The sequence below is a fragment of the Peromyscus leucopus genome, chromosome 4 (genome assembly GCF_004664715.2).
Source record: "Peromyscus leucopus breed LL Stock chromosome 4, UCI_PerLeu_2.1, whole genome shotgun sequence".
In the NCBI taxonomy this organism is placed as follows: domain Eukaryota; kingdom Metazoa; phylum Chordata; class Mammalia; order Rodentia; family Cricetidae; genus Peromyscus; species Peromyscus leucopus.
In genome coordinates this window covers 139,461,265-139,481,818 of record NC_051066.1, presented here as the reverse complement: position 1 = coordinate 139,481,818, position 20,554 = coordinate 139,461,265, and the positions used below count along the sequence as shown (strand labels likewise).

Genomic DNA, 20,554 nt, shown 5'->3' with positions numbered 1-20,554 from the left:
TAGGCCCTGGTCCTGCCAACATCACTACTAATCAGCTTACCTACCTCTTCCCTTCCTTTCCTTTATTGGTTCTCCTCCCTGGTATCCACCCACTCCTCCATCTTATCATTCATATCACACTTGCTTCCCCTAATGAATGACCTTGAGAGGCTGCTGGCCATCACAGCAATCAAAAGGAAAGAAAATCAAAGCCAGAGAGGAGTTGTCCAAGGCCTTACATGTGGCCAAGGTGGGATTTGAACCTATGTATTTTCACAACCAATGTCATATTTTTTTTTTCTAACCAAATCTACTTCTTATAGCCCCCAGGCAAATCTCTTTTCAATTATCCTTGCAAATGGCCATCTCCGTGAGTTTACAGTAAACTGGCAGATACAAGTTCTGGTTAAAAGCCCACAGGGCTGGCTGATATCTCTACAGATTTCCTCAGCCTTGGGAAAAAGTGAGTCCCTGGTGCAGGGTGCTGGGTGTTGTGGGGAAGAATTAGAACCACTTACCTGTGGGCTAGGAACTCCAGCTGGGCTGGAGGCCATTCTGTAGCTGTGATGAGGTAGGTTCTGGGGGTACAGGGAAAACCAGGCACGAAGGAGCTTGGGCTCCAGGCAGGGCTGCCCTCTGGTCCACCTTCCACTTCAGATACGGCCTCAGCAGCTCTCACCCTAAAGGCCAGAGGTCCATGTGTGAATGAGACAAATGACACTTGCCAGACCCAGCCTTTCTTACCAAACAGTTCAGAAGGGATGGAGAGGGACAGCTAGGGGGCCCCTGCCTGGCAGTGTCTCTGTAAAGGTTGGGAACACCCAGGACAGGAAGACTCTTGTGATTGACAGAAGCTCCAGAACTCCAAGATGGCCGCCAGAGCAGGAAGGACCCTTGCAGGCCTAAAGCTGAATATTTCCTCTTCTCAGTGAGGCACTGAGACCTTGAAAGAAACTTTGTGCATTTCTCTCTCTCTCTCTCTCTCTCTCTCTCTCTCTCTCTCTCTCTCTCTCTCTCTCTCTCTCTCTCTCTCTCTCTCTCGGCAGGGCCTTGCTCTGTAGCCCATGCTGGCCTTGAACTTGCTGTACACCACAGGTTGGCTTTGGACTGCCTTAGCCTCCCAAATGGTAAGAACATTGACATGTGCTACCACACAGGATTTAGAACAGGACTTTCTTGGCTGTTACTGTTTTGGGGTAGCCTGGGCTCTCCAGACTCACACAGGCATGTTGACAACCCTGAATTCTTGTGGACAGTCCCAGGATAAGCTCTGTGTTGAACACAATATTGCCTGGGTACTTTCCTCAGGGTCCAGTTACAGCAACTACACTGGGAACTTTGGGCCAGAACCATGAAATCCCCTAAGCAGCCGGTGTCTGTGTGAGTTCAAGTGGTAGAAGGACTGGATGGCTGGTCCATGCAGCCAGCAGCACAGTGGGAGAAGCCTACTGTCCAAGGTTTGGTTCAGGGCCTTGGAACCTCATAGGCTCTGTACTTCCCACAGGGCTTGGTGCAAATTATTCATTCAAAGACCCCACTTGGGGTTGCTGTGGGGCCTGGGCTATATAGCTTGACCTCTCTTAGATCACCCTCTCTTCAGGAAAGGCCTTAGAGGCACCACTCTGTGGCTAGGTGGGACACTGAAACCCATTCACCTGTGGCCAGGAACATCTACCAGATCGGAGGCCACCCAGCCCAGAAAATAGCTTCAACAGAAGGGGAGTTCCATGCTAGGCTGATCTAGAGGCCTCCCCCTGCCAAACTCCTGCACAGCAGGCTATAGAATTTCTAGCAGAGGGAGGTGCATCCTGGCCTCTCCGATGCACACCAGGCTGTGCTCCCACAGCCAGCCTGAGACACCACCATCCCTCCCGAGGTTGTCCCCCATGGGTCCTGTGCCTGGCCCTGGCTGCCCGGGTCCCACATACCTTTCCAGCCTGGGCAGAGGTCTCCAAGAGATGCAGCAGTTGGAGCTGAGCACAGGCCGTGGACAAGAGAGACTCTCTCTGTTCTCCCAACAAGAGCCAAGTGTCAGTGCCTGGTGCCCCCAGCACAGAGCTCAGGACTTCCAGCAGTGGCAGCAGTGAGGGGGCTGGTGATGTCACACAGGATCCAGCAGTGCTTAGGATGGGACGGGAGACCTCTGTTCTCTCTGGGATACCATTTCTCCCTAGGAGATGAAGGATTATGCACCAGTCCCAGGAGAACCTGGGGACCACTGGGGACTGTAAGAATGTGTGTGACCGTGTGGGTCAGGGAGTGTGCTCTCTGCAAGTATTTTGTGCAGAGATGTGCTTTGTCTCTAGTGTGCCAGTGTGGCTGCAGGTTTCAGATATTTGTGTGTGTGTGTGTGTATGTGTGTGTGTGTGTGTGTGTGTGTGTGTGTGTATGTGTAAGAATGTGTACATGGGCTGGGCAGTGGTGGTGCACACCTTTAATCCCAGCACTTGGGAGTCAGAGGCAGACAGATCTCTGTGAGTTTAAGGCCAGCCTAGTCTACAGAGTGAGTTCCAGGACAACCAAGCCTACACATAGAAACTCTGCCTTGAGAAAACAAAAAAAGAAAAAGAAAGTATACATGTATTGGTGTGACAGCATTATGTACACGTGAGTGTGCATCTGTGTTGAGTTCATCATTGTTTTGCTGTGTGTGTAGTTGATGCAATATTCCCAGACATTCAGTGTGTCAGTGTATATATAGTATATATCAGCGTGTGTTTTATATATATATATGTGTGTGTGTGTGTGTGTGTATGTGTGTGTGTATATGTATGTATGTATAGGTCCATCACTGTGTGTCTGTGTCCATATTGGTATGTGTTGGATAATCTCTCTCTCTCTCTCTCTCTCTCTCTCTCTCTCTCTCTCTCTCTGTGTGTGTGTGTGTGTGTGTGTGTGTGTGTGTGTGTGTGTGTGTGTGTGAACAAGTGCATACATATATAAAGGGCTCGTCTATTAGAACCCAGGGTTCTAACCAGGCACTATATAGACCACCTGGTCTAGAGGAGAGGTCCCTGGGACCTGAGCTATGGCCACAGAGAACAATCAACGTGCCAAAACCCTGTAGATGCTCTGGGGAAGCTGGAGCTGGCTCTCCGTCCAGGTGCCCTTGGTCTTGGACTACTGAGCACTTGGCTACCTAGGTTTTCCCTCTGGGCTCTTCAAGATCTCTGGCTCACTGTCCCTGAAGCAGGCCTGGCTAGCTCACAGCTCCTCTGCTGTGTGAGAACTCACATCTCAGGGGCTCCTGGCCCAGGAAGGCCTTACTGTTAGGTGAGACTGTTAGATTCTCAGGGGTCCCTTCCTCTATCAGGGGATCAGGAGGCATGGGCAGGTGTTCTGAGGAAAGAAGGAAGGCATGGGGGCCATTACAGCCCCCATCTTCCTGGAGCTTTCTGTGTGGCTGTACAATCACTGTAGGCACAGAGAGGGTGGGCCAGGTATTCTTAGAGACTCTAAAATTCAAGGGACCTGGAGGTGTTGGCTCAAGAACACTGCAGGAAACAGGATCAAAGTTTCATCTTCCCACAAAACAGAAATGTTGAACCAATACACAAGTCTGCCAGTGACATGTTGACAAAACACACATCCTTACCAAGGACATTTCTTTTCAATAGCAAACACCCCATGGAGTCTTTGCTGGGTGGCAAGACTTTAGAAGAACAAGATAAGGAGCTAGCAGCAGGCTAAGTGCCCCTGCCTGGCACTTAGGACCACCTCAGCCACGCTGGCTCAGCTCCTCACCTTGCACCCTGGCTAAACAGCCCATTTCTCTATCTCTCTCTCTTTTTCATTGAACTTCTCTGAGGAGCTGTCTGCACCCCTCATCCACACTCCTTTTCTGTTCCACTCCTGAACTCATCGCAGATTTCGTCCCAGCATCCTGAGGAGTCAGTGGACAGTGGACTCGTATGTCAGGGCCAGTGATGACTCCTGTGTCCTCGTCTTGCTCAGATGAGGCTCTGGCATCTTCTCTGGCACCCTTCCTTTGCCTACTTGGCTCTGAGAGGCCCTGGGGTTCCTTACTAGAATCTCTTCCTCTTCCCCTTTCAACCCTGGCTCAGTCCTTGGGTCTCCATTTCCACATATTTCCCATGTCCATAAAGCAGTTCAGTGGCTGAGCTCCTTGTGTTTACTTCCTCTGTCTAGAAAGCTCTTGCCCCAAATGATACATGGCTGACTTCCAATAACATGGCAGAGGATCCTGCCTCATTGACACCTCCAGGAGAGGCCTGTGCTGACTGAGAGCAGGTGACCGATTGTCTTGGTCTATCTGGGGCTTAGGGCATCCAGTGCTGAGCCTGTGCAGTCCTGAGCAAATCATGATGACTGGTCCACCCTCCACAGTAGCTGGCCTTTCCTCTGGAGGCTGTGTATCTGACTGTGCACTTATTGCTCATGCCCTCTTATCATGTCACTAGTTGAGTGCTCTAATTTTCTCAAAGTAGAAGATCAGTTCATGAAGGCAGACTTTGCTTGCTCACTACTGAATCCTTTCCATCTAGAACCAGCGTAAAATAGTGGCGGTGTTCATGACACTAGTGAAGTCAAGGAGTGGAATGATCAAGTATAGTATACATACGAAATGAAAAGTTATATAACCCAAACCTCTGTCTGTGTAAGCCTTAATAGATCAAAATGGGGGGCACATATCTGATGCAATTATCAAGGAGAAAGCAAGTTTCAGAATGGTGGGTGCACTGGGGTACTAATTTTTATTAAAGTGGGAAAAAAGACAATGGACATTTGCATGAATAGCTACAACAAAATGCAGGAGGCCATGACCACTAGCTATTAGGTTAGGGTATTTTTTTTTTTCGAACTATTATATAAAATTTCTTACAGTGTGACTGTTTAATTGCTAAAGTACCAAGCTTCATCATGTTCACTGCCCAGTCTCCCGTCACCTTGCCTAAGACCCCATCCCACTCCTGCAGTTCCTAAGTGTTCCTTGTCTCTTGTGTTACTGTCTTGTGACAGATACAACCTGGCCCAACTTGACATCAGTGTCTTCTCCTGATTATTTTATTTTATTTTTATTGTTACATTTATTGACTCTCTCTCTCTCTCTCTCTCTCTCTCTCTCTCTCTCTCTCTCTCTCTCTCTGTGTGTGTGTGTGTATGTGTATAAAACTTGAAGGAGGAGTCAGTTCTCTTCTCCCACCATGAGGGTCCAAGATTGAACTCAGGTCATCAGCCTTGATGACAAGTGCCATTATTCAGTGGTCAACCTCACCAGCCCTTCCTTCACCCCCGAGCCATTAATTCCATCCCCCCCATCACTTGCTGCTGCCTAGACTTGCCTTCCTCTGGCACATCTTTGGTGTGCCTGCTTCCATCTCCCTAGACCGGCATGGTGGGCTAGGAAAGGAGTAATACACAGATCTCTCTCTTGAGAACATCCTTCCACCAACGTGGCCTGCATGCCCAACCCTTTCATGGGTCATCATTTGCCTCCCCTAAAAACTTTGCCCAGTGTCCTCTCCTTGTATCTGCTTCTGTCATTGTTCCTGGCTTCACTCCACTGGACTGTGCCATTTACCTGCCTTCTCAGCTTAAGGGCTAGCTTGGTCTTATTTTGTTCCTATAAACCCCATAGGATAGGAATTGTCATCATCCGTGTGTGTGTGTGTGTGTGTGTGTGTGTGTGTGTGTGTGTGTGTAGAGAGGGGGGTAAGAGGGGGAGAGGAAGAGAGAGAAAGAGAGGGAGAGAGAGAGAGAGAGAGAGAGAGAGAGAGAGAGAGAGAGAGAGAATGTGTGTGTTGATGAAAATTGGATCCAGCACTGCCAACCAAGTGCTCCACCTCTAAGCTAACCCCCCCAGCCCTATTATTCCTGTTTAAATGAGGAGGAAACTGAGGCATGGTGAAGAGAAATAACTTGGGTGAGATACCATGTCAGCAAATGATATAAATAGGATTTGAACCCAGGCAAGTTGACCCCCAAACCCACAGCCTAGAATCTCCAGGAGAGATTAGACAGCTAGAAATGGAAAGAATGAAGCTGGGGATGAAGTGAATATATTAGCTGGTTATTGAATAAAGAAGAAATTAGGCAGAGAAGAAGAAATGAAGGAGTCAGGTGGATGGGAAGGTAGGGAAAGGGGAAGGGAGTTAGGGAGTAAGAAAAGTTGGTGGAGGAAAGGGAGGAAGGGGGATAAAGTTGGAGGGGGGAGAAGAACATGAAAAAGATAGAAAATGGATAGATAGTTAGGAGGTCCTCTAGCCTACGCAGTCAGTTGGAATACAGAAGATGCTTCGTTAAGCTGGGAGCAAGGCAGGTCCTCTGCTCACAGGGGAGCCCCTCACCTCGAAACCCTGGGTCCCAGCGCAGGTCCTGGAGCACTGTGCTTCCTCCGTGTACCCAATCCTGACTCACCCAGCAACCTTCCCAAGCAGGAGTGACCTGTCACCCGCTCGCCCGCCTGTCTCTCAAACCAGCTCAAGCTCAACCACCCAGCCCTGTCAGCTGGGAGTCGGCTTCAGGACCTTCCAGTTACTAATTAACTGCTGGACTGAATCACCTTGATTGCTGCACCACTGGCTTCTGGACAACTGTGCCCTTGCGACCCTCTGAACTGTTAAAAAACTACAACTTAAGCTGTGTGACCTTGGGCAAGTGACTTCGGCTCCCAGAGCCTTATGCGAATTCCGGAGCCTCGATGAAGGCTCTCCCGAGTCCCTTCTGACACTGTCACACTTTCATTCTCAAATCACCCCCTCCCACAGTCCAGTGAAAGTTAGGCTTGTCCACTTAGCCTTCCCACTTGTCATCATCTAAATCACTTCCTCCTTCTCCTGGAACTGGGAGAATTGTTGCTCGAATTTCTAAAGGTCGTAATAGCAAAAACTGTAAGACTAACTCAGCCCTGCTAACTCAGTCAGTAGAGCATGGGACTCTTAATCCCAGGGTTGTGGGTTCATGCCCCACGTTGGGCACCAAATGTTGCTTGAATCTTAAATCGATTTTAATAAAAAACCCAGAACCAGATATTGGTAAATGCTGAAAGATCTGAGAGACAAAGGAACAAGTCACTGCCACGTTTTACCTCTAGGGCTCCTCAGCTTGAAAAGCCTCAGTGCCTGTCTCCTCAGGCCTTATATACCTTTCTCTGCCCAGCTATCACTTCCTTCCTAGTGCTGGGATTAAAGGCGTGTGATTCCCAAGTACTGGGACTAAAGGTGTGTGCTGCTACTGCCTGGCTCGGTTTCTCTCCTAGACTGAGTCAATCTTGTGTGGTCCAGCATGGCTTTGAACTCACAGAGATCCAGACGGCTCTCTGCCTCCCAAGTGCTAGGATTAAAGGTGTGTGCCACCACTGCCTGGCTTCTATGTTTAATATGTTTAATCTAGTGGCTTGTTCTGTTCTCTGATCTTCAGGCAGATTTTATTAGGGTACGCAATACATCACCACAGAGAATGGACAATAAAAATCCTGTTTCACCCAACTCTCGCCCACCTTTTCTTAACGAAGGCTGTCTGCCCCTGCATCCTGCCCTTTTTTGATAACTTCCAGGGATGGGCAGCTTATTCCTGCTGTGTCCTGCTATATGGATAGACCCTCTGGAACTCTCTTGTATTGAGCTAGTGCCTAACCACCCCAGGTTCACCAACCTGGCATCATTTTAGAAGAATTGACAGTTGGGTGAAGACTTGCATCCTGCTCTGAACTGGGAAATCTGAGGGTTAGGTACCAGGGTTCAGCTGGTCCTAGCTCATGTGAACCAAGCGCATGCTCTGAAGGTGCCAGACCAAGCATTCTGACTCAGGCAGAGGTCAGGGTCAGGCAACTGGACAGGTGGGACAAAATCGTCCTTACGACTTCTCTGCACCTTAGAGCTTGAGGTTCATTCTGCTTAAAATAGTGTCTCGTGTGTCCCAGGCTAGCCTGGAACTCCGTGTATAACTGAGACCAACTTTGAACTTCTGATTCTCCTGCTCCATCTCCCAAGTGCTGAGATTACAGACCAGTGCCATTATGCCCAGAACTTCTGTAGTGCTGGGGACCAAGTCCAGCACCCTGCATACGCCAGGCAAACACTCTACCTGAGCTGCTCCCACAGCTCTTTATCGTTGACTCTTTGTTAAAAATGTCAACAAGCCAACGGTCAAGCCCAGTGCCTTAAAAACTACTGCTCCCGTGCCCTCCAGAGCTCTTCATGGCCTCAACTCACCACCGTTTCCAGCACACACACTAGCGCGTGTCTGGCCCTGGTCCAGACAGGGGAGGCAGCTGGCCTGAGTGCACAGAGCAAATCAGGACTGTGGCCAGAGTCCTGCCTCTTTCACCACTGCTGCTCAGCCAAGCTCCTCCCCTCATTCCCAGAGCTGTCAAAAAAAAAAAAAAAAAAAAAAAAAAAGGCAGCCGCCCACAATGGCATCGATTTTACAGACTGTATACAAGAATTTCAGCATACGGAAAGAAGACCATTAAATAGAAAGCGAAAGCTTTCCCCCCTCCCCCACACTCCCATCTTCACGTATAAATCTAGAGGTACGTGCTGTTGATTACACAGTGACAACACCTCCTGACTTTGGACTGTGCCTTAGTGGACACATCTGCATATAAAACTGAATCATGCTGCACGCATTGCTCAGCCACTCACTTCTCAGGAATGTATTTCTTCTTTTGCTCATGAATATCTTTCCATGTCAACACAGGTTCCATTTTCCTTGAAAAAAACAAAAACAAAAACAGCAACAGTATTTTATGTGTCTGTGTGCCCGAGTGTATATGCACTACATGCATGCAGGTACCTGAGGGGCCGGAAGGGGTTGTCTGATCCCCTGAAACTGGAGTTAGGGGTGGTTGTGAGCTCCCCGATGTGAGTGCTGCATGGGAACCAAACCTGGGTCCTCTACTCTGAACTGCTGAGTCATGGCACCAGCCTTACAATTAGAGGTCAGAAGGCACCTTTTGGGGAGTTGGTTTTCTCCTCTCACTTTTATATCCAGACACACATTTCCGATTTTTTCCAAACTTAATCCACCATTGCCTCATATGCTGGTGTGCTGGTTGTTTTTTTGTCAACTGGATACAAACCTACGCATATCTAAAAAGGGGGAATTTTAATTGATAAAATGCCTCCATATGCTTGGCCTACAGGGAAGTCTGTGGATATTATCTTGATTAGAGGTTGATGTAGGAGGGCCCAGACCACTGTGGGTGGGGCCACCCCTGAGTTGGTGGTCCTGGATGGTATAAGAAGGCAAACTGAAGGGGAGGAAGTATTGTAGGACCCAGGGGTGTCAAGGGTACCACAAGAAAATCCACAGAACCAACTAGCCTGGGTTCATAGGGGCTCACAAAGACTGAACTGACAACCAGGGAGCCTGCATGGGGCAGACCTAGGCCCTCTGCATATATGTTAGGGTTGTGTAACTTGATCTTTGTGTGGGACTCCTAGCAGTGAGAGTGTGTGTGGGGGGGGTGTCTCTGACTGTGTTGCCAGCTTTTGGGACCCATTCCTCCTTCCAGATTGCCTCATCCAGCCTTGGTGGAGGAGGTGGTACCTGGTCTCACTGCAGCTTGATACACCATGGCTGGCTGATATCCATGGGATGCCTGCCTGTATCTAAAGAGAAACAGTGGAGGAGAAGTGGGTGGGGTGGGGAAGAGGAGAGGGGAGAGGAGGGGGACTGGGAAGAAGGGAGGGAGAGGAAGCTTTGGTTAGGATGTAAAGACAAGAAAAGAAAAATAAGGAAGCAAACTGAGCAGGCCGGAGAGCAGCATTCCTTCACGGCCTCTGCTTCAGTTCCTGCCCTGACTTCCCTCAGTGATGGCTGTCGTCTGGAGTGTAAGATGAAGTAAAAGCCCTTCCTCCCCAAGTTGCTTTTCATCACTGTCTTGGTCAGTGTTCGGTTGCTGTGAAGAGACACCCTGAGCAGGAAAACTCTTAAAAGGAAAACATTTAATTGAGGTGGCAGCTTAGAGTTTCAGAGGTTCAGTCCATTAGCATGACAGTACAGGCAGACGTGGTGCTGGAGAAGGAGCTGCTGCATGTTGATACGCTGCAGGCAACGGGAAGTAGACTGTCTCACTGGGTGTGGCTTGAGCATATATAAACCTTCAAAGCCTGCCTCCACAGTGACACACTTCTTTCAACAAGACCATATTCACTGCAACATAGGCACACCTGCTAATGGTGCCATTCCCTTTGGGGGCCATTTTCTTTCACACCACCACAGTCATGATATTTTTATGTATGTATGTATGTATGTATGTATGTATGTATGTATGTATGTATGTATGTATTTATTTATTTCCATACAGGGTTTCTCTGTGTAACAGCTCTGGCTGCCCTGGAACTCGCTCTGTAGACCAGGCTGGCCTTGAACTCACAGAGATCTATCTGCCTCTGCCTCTTGTGCTGGGATTAAAGGCATGTGCCACCATGACTGGCTAGTTAGAGTTTCTGTCGCTGTGATAAAAAGTGACTAGCCGGACATGGTGGCACATGCCTTTAATCCCAGCACTCAGGAGGCAGAGGCAGATAGATCTCTGTGAGTTCAAGGCCAGCCTGGTCTACAGAGCGAGATCCAGGACAGCAGGGCTGTTACACAGAGAAAGTCAGTCTCAAAAACCCAAAAAGAAAGAAAGAAAGAAAGAAAGAAAGAAAGAAAGAAAGAAAGAAAGGAAGAAAGGAAGGAAGGAAGGAAGGAAGAAAGAAAGGAAGAAAAGAAAAGAAACCCTAGCTAAGACAAATGGCTTGAAAAATTGCCTCTGTATGTAATATTTATATATATATATATATATATATATATATATATATATATATATATATATATATATGTAGAAAGAACATATTGCTTAATGATGGGGATATGATCTAAGATGTCTTAGGTGATCTCATATGAGGGTCATACAGTGTCCTCCCATAAACTAAGACAGACATGGTGTTACTAGATTTAATCTTATAGGATCAATTATCCTAATTATAGTAGATTATTGGATAATATGGAATATCCCTACTGAGAATTATGTATTTTCATACACAATTCTGATAGAAACATCGTATCTTCTTAATATGTCAGTCTGAGTTTGTTTAGCTCTTTCCTGCCTTCCTGGACGTTCTCATTCTCGATTCTTCACGGATACTGTCTGGTATCACACCGTCCTTTCCTTTCCCGTCACTGTGGAAATTCTTCAGACATCTCTCTCATTTAATGGCCTGCTTAAAGGACACTATGCATTCCCCTCACAAACTATTTTATTGTGAACCAGGGAGATGGCCCAGTGGGTAAAGTCATGGCCAGATAAGCCTGACAAGTCAAGTGTGGTCCCCCAAATCCTCTAAAGCTGAACAAAGTAGCTCAAGCACCTGTCACCCCAATGAGCCCCTACTGGGATATAGGAAGTGGACACTGGGTACTCACTAGAAGCTTCCAGACCAGCTAACTTAGTGTACGCAGTGGTACACAAGAGGAATCCTGTCTCAAACAAGGTGGAAGGTGAGACTCGACATCCAGGTTATCCTCTGACCTTCAAACACAAACTTAAAGAGGTTCATGCATGCCCACATTCACATACCCAAATTATTTTATTGTGACATATATGTGTATATATATACATACACACATATGTTCTGGTGGAAGCTCCACCTCAGCCCCTGGCACTCATATACCCAAAGAGTCTAGAATGTTCTGGTGAGAGCTTCACCTCAACTCCTCTCCCCCATCTCTCTTTCTCCCCAAACCCACCCACTCAAAGCTCACCAAAAGCCAGCCCCTCTCTGGGGCTGCTCAAGACCATGGCAACAGATTGCTTAAAGCCTGGTAGCCATATTTGCTATGTGACTCTTCCCCTGCCTTTCCAGGAGTCACCCAGGATTGCTTTGTTCTGTTCATTAAACCTGGATTTATGAATTCTGCTTGATTGGCTTATTACATCGGTGGCAGTGGATACCTAGGAACTGGGGATTTAAAACTTTATATCTCTATCTATCTATCTATCTATCTATCTATCTATCTATCTATCTATGGCGGTATTTACTATTTTAACTGTCTTTAATGTGCAGTTCAGTGGCATTAAGAGTTGCTGACTTTTAAAAGAAATATTCCTCCTGTGCTTTGCTATAGGATAGTTAGTACGGCAGTGGGAAGCCAACACATTTTTGGATTGCTTGTTACAGGTGTATAAAAATGCAACTGATTTTTGTGTGTTAATCTTCTGTCTTGCAACTCTGATGAACTAGCTTGATAGTTCTGGCAGCTTGTAGGGTTCCTATTGATTTGGGACTTCTCTAGAAATAAGATCATATTATTTTTAATGTGATTTTACTTCTTTCCAACTTGGATTATTCTATTTTATTTTTCTTATCTAGTTTCTCTGACTGAAACATCTAATATAGGCAGAACAGCAGCAGTGAATGCAGGAATCTTCGTCTTGTTCTTGACCTTTGACACAAATGTTCCACTCTTCACCACCGAGAGTGGAGTAGCTGTGGACTCTGTGCAGATGCCCTTTGTCATATTGTGTAAGTTTCCTTTCATGTTTTCTTCCATTTTTCTCATGGAAGAATGTTGAAGTTTGTCAAATGTCTTTTGGTGTCATTTGAGACTGTCACATTTTCCCTCATGTTTTATTAATGTACTGTCACCTAGATCTTCTTTCTTTTTGATTTTTGTTTTTTGTTTTGTTTTTTTTAGATAGGGTTTCTCTGTGTAGCCCTGGTTGTCCTGGAACTTGCTTTATAGACCAGGCTGGTTTCAGATTCAGCGATCCATCTGCCTCCCAAGTACTGGGATTAAAGGCATGCATCGTCACACCTGGTAAACCTAGATTTTCTTAATTGAACCATCTTTGATTTCTGGGATCTTCCTCTTTACAGTTTTATTTTCTCTCTCCTTTTATTTGGGCAGGGGCAGCATTTGAGATAGGGTCTCACCAGGTAACTCTGGCAGACCTGGAACTTTTTATGTACACCAGGCTGGCCTTGAACTCATAGAGATTGGTCTGCCTCTGCCTCTCTAGTGCTGAGATTAAAGGTGTGAGCCACCTGGCCGGCTACTTTTGAAGTTTGATGGAGTACATCACCCCATGGACTGGCGCAAAATGAAAGTTTGAAGAGTTGGATGCTTGTAAATATTCTGCCTTCGTGGTTGATTGACGATCTCAAACTTGGGTACACAAGTCTCTTTCCTTCGGCCATTTTTATTATCCTTTTTTTTTTCCTTGCTGATAATTGGTTCTGGGGCCTCACACATGGTAGATAGGCACATATTCTAACCCTGAGCTACATTCCCCGTCCTCTCTTTTCCTTTCAAACAGTTACGACACTGTTCCACCGTGTTCTTTCAGCAATTGCTGTAGAGAAACCTAGTGTCGTTATTATTCATGCTCCTTGGTTTTGTTCTCAATGACAGCTTTCCTGTCTTTTGATTCTCATTACTCTGATATTTTACAGTAATGCCCTCCGGTACTATTCCTCTGTCCTGGCACTCAGTGTGACCTCCCAATTTGGAGACTAGCATATCACAGTTCTGGTTTTTTTGTTTTGTTTTTTATTGTATGGATGTTTTGCTTGCATCTATGTCTGCAAATCTGGTACCTCGAGGAGGCCAGAAGAGAATGTTGGCTTCTCTGGAACTAGAGTTACAGATGCCTGTGTACATGAACACAGGTCCTTTGTGTCTTAGCCACTAAGCCATCTCTCCAGTCCTTAGTTAATTTTTTTATGAATATAATTCCATGTTTGACTAGTCTGCTGACTTTCAAATGTTTTTCCAATTTTCATCTCATTGTCTTTGTCTGTTTGGAGACAGGCTAGCCTTGAATTTGTGCAATCCTCCTGCCTCTGCCTCCTGAGTGTTAGGATTACAGGTTTATAGGATTGCAGCCACCATGCCCACCTCCCTGTATTCTACTTCCTAGGAGATGTCCTCACTTCTAACTGTTGAACCTTGTATTAAAATTTTATTCCAGCAATTACATTTTAAAGTGCCAAATGCTTTCCTTATGTGTCAACGTCTCTTTTATTGTAGCCAGCTGGTCAAGGATTGGCTTCTAGGAAGAAGAACCAACTTTTCCACTGTGACAGGAAAGGAGGACAGATGTGGGTGAAAGACACCACGTAGATGAGGTGGCAGGGAGGTGCAAGTTTTGTTTCCTGGGATGTAGATGGTGAGGCAGTAATGGTATAGGAGGCTTGAGGAACATGTAAAGGACAGCTGGAGCCAAGCTCCCTAAGGCCCAGCTACCCTTAGAGAGCCATGGGAGTTCAATTCACAGATGCCTGAGGCCATCGGTCTACCTTGACATCAGTCTGTCTGTCCAGTCTGTTAAGTTCCTGCTCCAGAGGAGGAGGCTGAGTCTTGGACAGCTCCATGGTTAGTATCTCCAAGTCAAGTGGTTTGGAAGGGCAGTTGGGCAAAGGAATGAAAGATTTTGAAGAGATGACCACCATGAGCCCATGACATTCTTATCATGTTTGTACGTGCATGCACACTCTGGTGACTGTAGAGTCGAGCCCTCCAGGCTGACATTTCTGCACCAGACAGCTGCATGCTAGTTTTAAAATTGGAGGAGTCATTGAATTCTCTGGCCTTGACCATTTATATAAAATGTCAAGCTATCAGGCCCTGGGAGTTCTTATTACTTACATTTTTTTAAATTAAAGAAATTAGGTATGTGTGTGCTTATTTGTATGTGGATGGGTGCACATATCTGGGTGAGTGCACTGCACACATGTAGTCAGAGGAAAAAAAACAAAAACAAAAACCTGTGTTAGTCCTGAGGCCTCAGGCCTCCTCAAGCAGCCTAGATGAGCTGGCTAGTACACTTCCAGGAACTTGAACTTAGATCTTCAGCTTGTGAGGTAGGTATTTATTGACTGAATCATCTCTCCAGCCCTGTGGTTTATACTTTTTTTTTTAAAGTGGAGATTTATTTATTCAACGGGTATTTATTGAACACATACTTTTCTGTGCCAAACAGTTATTTTATGTGTTTTCCTTGGATGTGTGTCTGTGTGGTGTGTGCATGCCTGGTGACTGAAGGGCCAGAAAAGGCTGTCAGATCCCCTAGAACTGGAGTTACAGTGGTGAGCTGCCAGGTGGGTGCTGGGAATTGAATCTGGATCCTCTGCAAGAGCAGTCAGTGCTCTTAACCACTGAGCCATCTCTCCAGCCCCAGTTGATTACACTTTTAATTAAGACAAGCAGGTGTATAGTCATTAAACAGTTATCTGATCTCTCTCTCTCTCTCTCTCTCTCTCTCTCTCTCTCTCTCTCTCCTCTCTCTCCTCTCTCTCTCTCTCTCTCTGTCTCTTTCTCTCTCTCTCTCTCTCTCTCTCTCTCTCTCTCTCTCTCTCTCTCTCTCTCTCTTCTTTTCTTTGTTTGTTTTTGAGACAGGGTTTCTCTGTGCAACAGCTCTGACTGTCCTGGAACTTGCTTTGTAGACCAGGCTAGCCTTGAACTCACAGAGATCTGCCTGCCTCTCGACTGCTAGGATTAAAGGTGTGTGACACCACGGAGTGGCTTTCTTTTTTTCTTAGCGATAGCATCTCATGTATCTCAGACTAGCCTTAAACTCTCCATGTAGCAAAATGGCCTTCAGCTTCTCATCTTCTTGTCTCCATCTTCCCAGTGCTGGAATTGCAGGGGTACACCCACAGACCAGCTTCATGTGGTGTTGGGGATCAATCTCGAGCTTCCTGTGTGCTAGATAAGCATTCTACTGAACAGCTCTGCCCTCAGCTAACATCAAATCCCGTAGCTCCATATCTGGAATCTGGAGCTCTTGGAATCATCAGGGCTCTTATAGCCTTCAGTACCCCGGCCTCTCCTGCTCTGCTGCCTGCAACACAGATAACCTCTCTCTTAGCCTAGTTCTACTTCATACCTGCAGCTTTCCTTGGTGGACACCCCACAGCCCTCAAAAATCCTGGTGTCTTCATTGTAATTGGAATTTGGGTCCACACTTTTAGATTCATATAATGGTGATCAGGCCCTCCTTTCAAAGAACCTGCCCCACAGCGCTTTGCCCAGCCTCAGCAGCTTTCAGGAACCTTGGAGCAAGCTTTCATGACTCTACCACTCTTACATCTCTCTCTCTCTCTCTCTCTCTCTCTCTCTCTCTCTCTCTCTCTCTCTCTCTCTCTCTCTCTCTGTGTGTGTGTGTGTGTTTTGTTTGGAGACAGGGTTTCTTTATGTAGTTTTGGTGCCTGTCCTGGATCTCCCTCTATTGATCAGGCTGGCCTCGAACTCACAGAGATCCGCTTGGCTCTGTCTCCTGAGTGCTGGGATTAAATGGCCTCCGTCACCTGGCTCACTCTTACATCTCTTATGCTTGCAAAACCAGTGCTATGTGGATGATCCTGCCAAGTTCCCCTGTCAGCCTGAGAAACAGTCTGGCCCATTTTTACCACAACCTCTGTACACCTTGGTGGCTGACTCTGAGGACACTTTCCTAGGCAGGTGTTTCTAAGCATGGAATCCCTTCAACAGTGTTCTCCATTTGGCTTTCTCCTTTCAATACATTTTTATTTTTATAAACTGGGTCTATTAAAGTATAAAATTCAGATTCTTTTTTTTTTTTTTTGGTTTTTCGAGACAGGGTTTCTCTGGGTAGTTTTGGTGCCTGTCCTGGATCTCACTCTGTAGACCAGGCTAGCCTTGAACTCACAGAGATCCACTTGGCTCTGCCTCCCGAGTGCTGGAATTAAAGACGTGCACCACCACTGCCTGGCAAAATTCAGATTCTTTAGGACAGTGGTTCTTAACCATTCTGATGCTGTGACCCTTTAATACAGTTCCTCATATTGTGGTAACTCCTAATCATAAAATTATTTTCATTGCTACTTCATAACTATAATTTTCTACCGTTATGAATCGTAATGTAAATATCTGGTTTTCTGATTGTCTTAGGCGACCCCTGTGAAAGGGTCTTTTGAATAACCAAGGGGTTGCGCTGCACAGGTTGAGAACCCACTGCTCTAGGACCTCTACCCAGCAGCTGAGGGAAGAATTGGTCTCCTCAGACATTGCAGCACTGATGTTCACCTGTGTGTTCTGGGCATTTCTCCACAAAGAGACACAGACTCTGGCTACAGACTGTTCAATGATTTGAATTTATTTGTGTTGTTACAATACACAGACAAATCATACTGCATTTTCTTTGTAATGTTTCCTCCCTCAAGAGTCACTTTAGTTTAAACCAGAGGATTTTTTTTAAGAATGCACGCACGCACGCACAGACACACATAGACACACATAGACACACACAGACACATACAGACACACACACACAAGAACAAAAATGTAACTCCATCACAGTGTATGTAAACGAAGGTGGAAGCAGGCTTCATTTTCAAACTCTGGAACCATTCTCTCTGTCTTAGAAATTGAACAGAGAGTTCATCCCTGTCTCAGGCCAGGGCTGGGCCGAGGCTGGACAAGCCTGCTGGGGACAAAGTGTAAGTGGTTCATGTTGCACAGGGTGCCAGAAACAGCCACCCACTCCCTCTCCTCCTGTGCTCCGGGGTCAAGGTGCAACGGTCTCATCTGGGGACCCAGCGGGTAGTGGAATGGTCAGAAGGCAGATTTCTTTGGACTTCTTTAGGATTTGCTTTCTTTCCAAAGAGTCTGACATTAGTACAGAAGAGCTGAGGCCTCAGAGTCGGGAGGCCTGCGAATCCTCTTCTCCAAGGCCGTTAGTCCATCTGGCCTTTCCCACAGGCATCTGTTACCGGCAGAGCTGCATGGCAAAGGCTGTCGTCCCCCTCCTTGGGAGCCGTGTGGTCTCACAGCCCCAGTCAGGAACACAGAACATGTGCTGCCTTCTCAGACTGCTCAGTGACACCACGGACTGAAGACCAGAAGGTGGCAGGTTCCACAGCAACCCGGACAGCTGAGACAGCAGACTTCCAGCAAAGGGGCAACGATGTCACATCTGTCAACCTAACCCTCCCTCCCCCTTGGCTGCTCTTGCCCGGTGTCATCCCAGAAAGGTTCTGCTCAGAGTTACCCTTGAGGGCTGAAAGGGAAAGGCAACCTGAGGCTCTGTCCACGCCAACTGGATGTTAAATAGCTACCTCCCAGAAGCTGTCTGGACTAGGGAGGGGAGGTCCCCAAAGGGCTGAAACAGGAAATCAACAGAACTTTTGGTTTCTCACTTCTGAGGAAAGAATAAAGCTTCATAGCTTAACAATAGCCCTTAATATTCCCAACACTGTACCTCATCCCTGCACCTGACAGAAACTGCTGAGTGACCAACATGTACGTACACACACACACATACTCACACACATACCCCACATGACTTACAAGTGTACTGGACTGGGAGATGACCCTGCTCTTCAGTCTGCAGGCCCACCTCAGCACCAGATGAAGCTTGGCACTGGCTTCCACGTATGGGCGGAGTGGCTCCTGCTGGGCTCTGGTGCTCCCCACTTTGGCTGGGAGGCGTGTTTGGCAGTAATTGAGTGGAGACTGAACTCCCACTGGGACAGAAAGGTCTAAGTCCCAGAGGCCCAGCAGGGACCCAGTTGGCAGTGAGAGACAGTTGGAGAGTGGCAAGAAGGGCATACGAGACCAGAGAGTTCAAAGACAGGAGAGGAACCCTTCCAACTCGCTACTGTAGGTGGTCTTTGTTAGACTCCAGGGCAAAATGAGAAACGTTTAAGGGACAGGGTGAATGTGATGTCACAGGGGTTGGGTGCTACACAGTGTTACACTCTCCGGGCAGGAGGCTGGACTGGCAGGGGCCTCTCTGGCATGTGTAATATCTTGGCTGGGAGCCACAGACACAGCTAGGATGCTGCCGCCACCATGCTGTCTGGAGCTAGCCACCCCTCAGGCCAAAGACTGCAGTGTGCCTGCCATCCTAGCCCGACGGCCTATCAGCCCAGACTGCCTCTTCCCGACACGCAGCAGACTGTATCTGCTGGTGTGTAGGCAGCATCAGGGCTCCATTTGTTTTAACATAAACTCCAACTATCTGTTCCCTCTGCTGGAACTAAGCCCTGGAACTGGCCACCCCACTGCTGAGTGGTCCTCAACTGTTCAGGAAGGTAGGTGCCTTAGCTCAGGATCTCCGCCTAGAGGCAAAAGGGGAAAGACAGCCAGAGGCTCCCAGTGGGACGCTCTCATATTTCCGAGACTTACTCATCTACAGGAGAAGAGCCACGGGGTCTGGCTGGACCATGACGGGGGCTGCCCAAGAACCGGGCAGCAGAGGAAGGGTACACACACAGCCAACAGTGGAAAGGGAGGAGGCACCTTTTATGTATAAATAAGTATGCCAAAGTCATGGTCACCTCTTTGTAGGAGGAGAGGGGCCGAGAAGAAAGCACAAAGAGATGCCCCAAAGGACCCAGGTCTGAGCAGAGGAGGCCTACTGGACCCAGATCCTCCTAACTCCTAAGAACCAAGGTGGTTGAAGACGCAGGCTGTCCTAGCCAGGATGCCTGCATTCCTTTCTGTCATCAGGCCTCCGTTCCGTCACACCCTCACTGGGGCAAACCGGAGACAAATGGACTCCAGGACTGAGGGCCTAGACTCCCTTGCCCAGGCTCCTCTGCTCCCACATACCTTCTGGGAAGGGCCAGGCCTAGTCAGACCGAGGACAGGGGTGCAGGAAAGGAGCACCGTCTGAGGAGGGAGCCCGGCCAGGGTGGGAGGAGGGCCCACCTGGACAGTCACTTAAAGGTGTCGTCAGTGTTTTTGAACATGAGAATGGCGTTATAGATCTTCAAGGCTGGGCCCAGCTTGACACTCATGATCTTCACAATGTCCGCCTGTGTCAGCAAAAGGAAGGCCTCGCCGTCAATCATCTGAGGGGGCGGGAGAGGGAGGAGGAAATCGGAGGAAATCGGAGGAGGAGGAAAGGGTGGGCAGGGGGGAAAGGTGGGTTTGGGGAGGGGAGAAGGGGCATGTGGCAGGCGGAAAAGGACAGAGGGGGCGGGGCAAAGAGAAAGGACAAGGGAGGGAAAAAGGAGAAAAGGAAGACAGCCATGGGGATGGAGAAGGAAAGCAAGACAGCCTGGCTCCGGTGTCCGACACAGAGTTTCTCTTTCTCTTTCTGCTGACTGCGCTGTGTCAGCATCTATACTGGAAAATCCTCTCTGAAGCCCTTATAGACAGTAGCTTCGAGAAACCAGCTGCCGCTGTACAGTTGTGGGGCTTCGTACTTAGTAAAAACGTGGAGCTCCCTGTTTGGAAGTTATTAGGAACCTAGTGACAGCTGAGCACAAAGCCCAGCGCCAGGTTCTTCGAAGCACAGGGCCCAGGGAGGCTGCACAGGAAACCAGGCAGGCTCGTGGTCGAAGCAGTTTCATCCATGAGTCATCCACTTCAAAAATGCTGCCTGGACTCATTTTGCTACCTGGGTAACAGCCTCCTTATCTACACATGTGATCTAGCATTTGTGAAATGCCTGAAGTCAAAACAAAGCAAACAAAGACAAGAGACACCGTATCGCAGCCCCGTGAGAACCCACCAGTCGTCTGAGTGCTACTAATGGCGAGCAGGGCAGACACGGCACTTTGAGGGCCACGGCGTGGGGTGCATGGTGACCTCCGACCTACTCCTGCCCCCAAAGCAGAGAGCTAGAGAACACTGGAATCTAACGAAGCCT

General features: G+C 47.8%; 2 protein-coding genes across 9 annotated transcripts in view; both read right to left on the bottom strand.

The window, feature by feature from the left end:
- Nucleotides 1-6,420, bottom strand: part of Sgk2 (serum/glucocorticoid regulated kinase 2) — a 28,929-nt gene extending 22,509 nt beyond the window's left edge. For 2 of the 3 annotated variants that reach the window (XM_037205423.1, XM_037205424.1), the window contains exons 1-3: nucleotides 6,288-6,420; nucleotides 1,908-2,149; nucleotides 498-659 (exon numbers count right to left, since the gene is read on the bottom strand). In XM_037205423.1, the coding sequence (XP_037061318.1) occupies nucleotides 498-533 (36 nt within the window). In that variant the 5' untranslated portion in view covers nucleotides 534-659; nucleotides 1,908-2,149; nucleotides 6,288-6,420. Of the gene's footprint in view, nucleotides 1-497; nucleotides 660-1,907; nucleotides 2,150-5,521; nucleotides 5,564-6,287 lie in introns of all 3 variants that reach the window. The other variant, XM_028868402.2, reaches the window with a different exon arrangement.
- Nucleotides 6,421-17,029: 10,609 nt separating this feature from the next.
- L3mbtl1 (L3MBTL histone methyl-lysine binding protein 1) overlaps nucleotides 17,030-20,554 on the bottom strand; it is a 38,595-nt gene continuing 35,070 nt past the window's right edge. For 5 of the 6 annotated variants that reach the window (XM_028868401.2, XM_037205420.1, XM_037205419.1 and 2 more), the window contains one exon: nucleotides 17,030-19,751. In XM_028868401.2, coding sequence (XP_028724234.1) covers nucleotides 19,617-19,751 — 135 coding nt within the window. In that variant the 3' untranslated portion in view covers nucleotides 17,030-19,616. The remainder of the gene's footprint in view (nucleotides 19,752-20,554) is intronic. The other variant, XM_037205421.1, reaches the window with a different exon arrangement.